This window comes from Branchiostoma belcheri, unplaced genomic scaffold (genome assembly GCF_001625305.1).
Source record: "Branchiostoma belcheri isolate BF01 breed outbred unplaced genomic scaffold, Haploidv18h27 scaffold106, whole genome shotgun sequence".
Taxonomy (NCBI): domain Eukaryota; kingdom Metazoa; phylum Chordata; class Leptocardii; order Amphioxiformes; family Branchiostomatidae; genus Branchiostoma; species Branchiostoma belcheri.
The window spans coordinates 166,001-172,527 of record NW_017802447.1 but is presented as its reverse complement, the minus strand read 5'-3'; the positions used below and the strand labels follow the sequence as shown (position 1 = coordinate 172,527).

The 6,527-nt window shown below is 43.7% G+C and overlaps 1 protein-coding gene across 1 annotated transcript; it reads left to right on the top strand.

The window, feature by feature from the left end:
• The first annotated feature begins 413 nt into the window (after window positions 1–413).
• Window positions 414–4,715, top strand: LOC109478918 (allene oxide synthase, chloroplastic-like). The gene is given in 5 exon segments (XM_019780728.1): window positions 414–664; window positions 666–1,250; window positions 1,253–1,468; window positions 2,946–3,097; window positions 3,451–4,715. Coding segments are annotated over 5 exon segments (1,338 nt in total). The 5' UTR covers window positions 414–508; the 3' UTR covers window positions 3,680–4,715.
• The last annotated feature ends 1,812 nt before the right edge of the window (window positions 4,716–6,527 follow it).

Here is a 6,527-nt window from a genome sequence, read left to right as displayed (position 1 = left end):
CGCTCACCCTTGAAGAAAAGGTCTCAAAATATGACGACAAATTAAGGCCCTAGCAATTCATTCTGCTCGGAGATTGAGATTAGTAGCCGTGGTGAAGGAAGGCGTTATCAACAATATAGAAATGGTAGAATGCGGCTTCCTTTAGTCTGACTGAGTGCGTGAAACATGCTGCAGACAATTTCTATGGGCGACACCTAAGTGTCCCTGGAGGGTGGAAAGTTTCACAAAGTAAACAGGAAAATTGCGTTATTCTGAATCTAAGAGCAACAAACGTTAAAATACTTTGGCACATGGTGGCGTTTCCCCTTTTCAAACATAAAGTAACCCAAACACCCTTTACAATAGTGGAGTACTACATGATGATAGACAAAACAAAACAAAAACAATCTAATTTGTAGTCTGTCCACTGGGACTGTCCACTGGGACAGACTACATTGCGGTGTTCACGAGTGTCAGGAAGACGTTTCTGTACCTTCTGTTTGGTGTATCAAGAAATACATTGTAGAACATGGGTGCAGGAGCGAGCAACACGAAGGGTCTCATACAGCAAGTCAAGAAGGGACCCCACAGACTGAAGCACCACCTGGAAAACCCTGCTGTCGTCCGTACAAACGTCGGAGTTCCCGTCGTGGCGCTTCTGAACCAAGAGACCATCCAGTATATCTTTTAACACGGATTTAGTGGACAAGGAGAGGTACTATTTAGGATACGTCGGCGTACGCGAAGAGCTAACCCATGGATACTGCCCGTCCATGTTCGTCAACGGCGAAGAACATCGTCGGAAGAAAGCGTTCTTGATCGACGCCTTGCAGCGATCTCGGGAGACGCTTCCGTCCGTTCTCAATGCACACATCCTGTCGCACTTCGAAGAGTGGTCACGAGCCAGAGTGGTCACGGACTTTGAAGACAGAGTGTTCTTTTTGGTCAGTGATGTGATGACAGAGTCGGTATTTGGGAGTAAAGTGGACGGCCGCCTGGCCCTGAATTGGTTACAAGGACTGATGAAGATCAGGACGAGGATACCGATACCCTCTATAGCTAGAGCAAAGCAGCACACACTCGCCTCGGCAGCCCTCCCAGTTCTTCTGAAAACCATCCAGGAATCACCAAAATACCAAGAGTTGATCGGACTGTGTCACGCCCACGGCATCGAGGAAGAAGAAGACGGCATCGTCAGTGTCATTTTTGCTGTCATTTTCAACGCAGTGGCGGCATCGTCGAGCGTCATTGTCACCTTCATCGCTCGTTTGAATACAAGGAGTGTCACGGAAGCCGAGAAAACAACCTCCTTCGAGCGACGCTAGAAGTTCTTAAGAAACACGGTGGCATCACGGAAGAAAGTCTCGACGACATGAAGCTTCTAGAAAGTTTTCTACTAGAGGTTTTGCGCCTACACCCACCTGTCTTCGACTTTTTCGGAGTGGCAAAACAGGACTTCGTGATTTCGACGAGAAAAGAAAAGGTTGAGGTAGGTACATGTAGTTTATAAGTTAATTAGTACTGCTGTTCAAGTAGAGTTAAGCCGGGTCAGGCTCAGTCTAAGTGTTTTACAGGTGTCAGTCAAGTTTAATTTCGCAACATTTAGTGCGCCTTTCAAGCACTGCGCCACTTACAGGCAATAAGGACAATAAGATTTATTGCCATGGCTTATTGCATGTGTAAAAATATGTTCGGTATTGAATTTTTTTAAATTGCAAAACCGAAACAAGAAGCCATAGGCGACAATTCTCCGTGAAGTATTATATATTGCAACAAAAAGAAGTAGCCATTGGCGACAATTCTCTGTGAAGTGTGATAAATCGAACAAAGAAAAATTGTTTAAACGCGCGTCGGCTCAGTCATCTTAAGACGCAACAACCAATCAGAGATGCGAGATGCCTACACGTGACGCGGGAAGGGCGCGCGATGCCCGAAATATTTTTGCGTCAATATTCAGCGCCGTGGTTCAAGAGATTAATACCCGGAAACAATTTTTTTCTTGTTTTGAACGCATTAACATGCATTTACGCTAATCTAGTATGATTCAGGGTTACTTTTTTTTAACCTGCCATGGCCAGATTATCTAAAGATGTGTGTATTGTGTGTACAATCTATAGAAAGAGAAATGTACATCAGGTCCGATCATCCGATTTTCACGTTTCGGTTTTTTGGACTCGGTTCATGAACGTATTTTGGTTTGGCTCCTGGAATGTGCGAAAAAAATGACTCCCGGGACTGTCTACAGGGAACACTCGCACATTCGCGGTGTATCAGGACAGCGCGACTGGTCGTCATTAGCGCAGTAACAGTTGCATAAACGGACGAAACCATTTCAAAGAAATGGGGATGTTTCGAAAATAAGCATTTACTCCAATATCAAAACAGCTACGGTAAAAATAAAAAGACGTGCATCATCCCGGACATAATGCAACACCACATGCGAAATTACACAGAAATGCGACGTACGGAAGAATGCGTTTTGGCTGCGAACATCTTCCAAAAAACTTGGCATCTCTTAACCATGGGCAAAAACATCTGGAACCACTTATAAAAACCACCCCGTATCTGCATGAACTTTTTTGAACCCCACTGCTATTCCAAACAACGCGTTTTTCTGGACCATTCCAATTCGCCTTGTAATTGTAGGGGTGCGTCTGCGATATTACATTGACCGCGAAAGCAGCAACGGCAAAAATACACATTCGTGCATCAACACGGGCATGCCCGCAGACGGCGTATAAAATTGCGTGCCGATTACACAAAGAGAACCCAGTGTTTTGACTGCGAACATGAAAAATCAGCCGATTACAACACTCCGTCCGGAGGTCCTGACCTCCTTCACGGAGTAATGATTCTTTTGTTCATAGAGCACAGATGTACTGCCCGACCAAAAAGTTGTTTGTTATCGTTGAAAAATCATGCTTACTTCTGGGGTAGATGCGCTGACTCAGTGTTGTTGTGTGCAGGTCCGCAAGGGAGAGCAGCTGCTCGGTAGTTGCTTCTGGGCGCAGCGTGACGTGTCCGTGTTCCTCCGGCCAGGACTTTTCCGGTGTAATCGCTTTCTGGATGAAGAAGGGGGTGGGGACAAGAGGAAACATCTTGTCTTTCCACATGGAAGGTGAGAAAATCTTTTATTACCTCCATGACATGACATTACTAGTAATTTTAGTTGCGTTTGTCTGTTAGTCAACAAGATAACTCAAGAACGGCTGGATGCATTGGTTTCATACTTGGTGAGTTGGTAGGGTGTGGCGAAAACTGGAATTGTCTTAAGAGTTCATCTGTGTTGGTAAATGTTATGTCTCTGGTTTATCAATGAATCATTGAATCAATCAACAAATATGTGACCATGTCACGGTAATTTTGTAAGGCCCATAAATAAACTTGTCAACGCCTTCAGGAGTTCAGAACATAACAGTGTATTCTGACAGGCATTTATTTTGATCGCAAATGTCTTTTTGCCCTTTTCAGTCTTACGGAGCCTCCTGACTTGGACAGCCACCAATGTCCTGGACAGGGCATCGCTTTCTTCTTGATGAAAGCGACCCTAGCGGTTCTGCTGAGCTACTGCAGCTGGGAGTTGAAGTCCATCCCGGTGTGGTCAGACAAAACGGCCCGATTGGGGAAACCGGACGACCTGGTCTCTCTTACGCGGTTTGAGTTTAACTCGAACAAGGCCAGACGTGTGATGGGGCCATAGAGCGTTTTCATGCCAGACTGACTGCAATGCTGGTGTTATTGACTTGCGTTGTTCAAGGTGCCAATGGGGAAACGTGTAGCAAGCTCTCAGCCTGCAAAGTTTCTGTCCTAGGCCCGTTGAAAGTACGACATGGCTCTTCTCTAATAATACCTCCTGGAAGTTTGAAATCTCAGATTTCTTGTTATAATCGGTATTTTTCCATGTGCTGGGCCCTTCATGAAGGAATGTTTTGGACACGGACTGAATGAATGTTTATACATCCCTGGTCTTCCTTATGTCAAATGGCCTGCTCACATTCGTCCCACCGTTGAAGCAGATTGAGTACTAGTACATTCTTGACTTAGTCGTACAGATGTCGTACAAATTTCCCAGATTCCCATTGGTGGTTGGTTCAGTCACAGCCAGTCTAAAAATTGTACGGGACCACTTTGCACGACGACCTACGATGAATGTGACCGCGCCGTGCGATGTTTCTGATTGGCAGAGCGCGAAATATATGCTCGCCAAAGGTCGCGAATAATTGTTTTCTACATAACGACTGCTTAACTGTTGTGTAAATCATCCTCCATGCCGTGATCACATTTCAGATAAGCCGTCTCTTATTCTAGGTGAGAGAAATATTTTGGCCACCTTTTCTTATAGACTCTCTGAAAATAAAACATTTTGTAAGAGTTCAGATCAGTGTACACTAGTAAACAACCCTTTATAAAGAGACTGTTTTGAGTGCCACACCAGTTGAGACATTGTTCTAATCGGCCACCTGTTGTTCCTGTGATGGGAGTTTGCCGTAAGGTGCCGGGCCTTTGTTTTACCTGTCAGTTACCTGTAGATACCCTCCGGCTGAACACCTGGTGCGCCTAAACACACTCTGTTGTCGAGGCGAGTTTCTTGCTACATCTGTCACTGTCTTGTCAAGAGTGAAACAATCTTACCTGGACAAAAATGTGAATACTAGGGACATAAAGTACAAATGTAGTTGAATTGATACTGAATTGAGTTATATTTCACACTTCATGAATAAAATCGTCCTGAGAAATGAATTTATGTACTAAGTATTTCTTCTAATACGTTCGTGTTGTTCTGGCGATTCTAAAATGTAACACACGGACCTCCCTAAGATGGCCACTTTTTATATCACGACCTCAGTATTTTAAAATACCATAAGTTGAAAACATGACTACATTGCTGCGGAATGTTACAAAGTTAATCTGTAACAAGTGATGCATGACAGAAGGGGCGCATTCATCATTATACATAACTAGTGGGCATGACAAATGTGCCAGGGAAGGTGTCAGAAGTCTTTTGTCACGCCCCAGGCAAATTTGGTGCGAGATTAATCATGTAGGGTCGCTTCATTTCTGGTAAGTAAAATTAAATGTTTTAGTTGAGTTCTGCTACGTTTTTCACGTTGGTCGCTTATTCTGTGAAAATTTGTTATGACTTGTAGAGCGTCGTTTTTAGGTCTCTTAGGGCATGGTCACATTCATTGTACGATCGCGTTGCACGATCGCAAATTTCGAACTCAGGGCATCACTTTTGACACATTTTCAACACTTTATTGGCAGTCAGTAGATCTAGTTCCAATTGAATAATTATTATATACTGCCTTGCCTGTTGAATACTATGTTTGCTGCCGAAAGATCTGATTGTAGATTATGTGGATATACAATTTCAGTTTTATTTTATCTTATCGAGGTCCATTTTACCTAAACACTAGTACAAACCAGGCGAGCGATAGTCCACCCTCACCGATAAACGGTTCAAGTGTTGGGAGACTTTTAATGCTGTCTGTCCGCATGCCCGAGGTCACGGGTAATACCACTAAAGTGTGGAGGACTTTTATCAGTAACGAAAGCCTCCCGGTGTTGGAGGGTTATCTAAATTAGTTTGTGGCGAGGAAAGATGGTACAAAATATCGAAAGAAAGAAATTACTACATAATACCTCAAGGCACCTTAAAATGACAACATAGTATTAACTTACTAAAGAAGGTTCAAAGTATTACGGCAGTTTGGGCAGTATGGTATAACAATCTAAACAAATCGGTGGTATCATATCTAAGTTAGCAAACTCGCCCCCATAACTACACATAATGGTATCATGTTGTGTTTTTTTCGTTTCCAAAAGAGCAGTTTTCATCGAGTAAAAAGTTATTGTTAAATCTGCCTTAAGCTTATGAAAATAATTTTTCGTGTCATGAAGCTCAGACGCACAAGGTGAAATTTTCGGGTACTGGAGACAGCCCTGATATCGCACAGTCCAACACCCGACTCCCCCGCACCAAAACAGCGGATTTAAACGGCTCTACCCTTCTGTCGTTGTCGGGCCGCCCAGAGGTGCAGCTGGGCATGATGTTATCTGTACCCGCCAGGTGGAACGTGTTAACCATGTGTCCGCTACATTACGGAAGGTAACAGGATAGGATGGGAAACACTGCAGCTTATACCTACCTCAAATTGGGCAGCTGGACAGGGCTGGAGAGGGAGCAATCAACGGTACGGGGTTGTTCGACATCTGACATACATACAGTACCTGTGAAGTTTTTGTCGTAGCTAGCTGCTCAGAGAGACAGAGAAAGAGACAGAGAGACAGAGAAAAATAAGAGAGACAGAGAGTTATATCCCCCAAAAAGCAGTTACTCAAGCAACTGGATATGATTTTGGAAACGGTCAGAGACCGTCAGACGTTTCAGCACTAGCTTTCGTCAGTGACTGAGAGACAGTTGTATCTATTAAATATCCTACCCCATAGAAAGGCAAACAAATTCATTCAAGAAGGAAAAGGAAAATTATAAAAAAGAAAGGAAGAAGCTAAATAAGATATAGCCCTGCTTTCTTAGACACCAATCT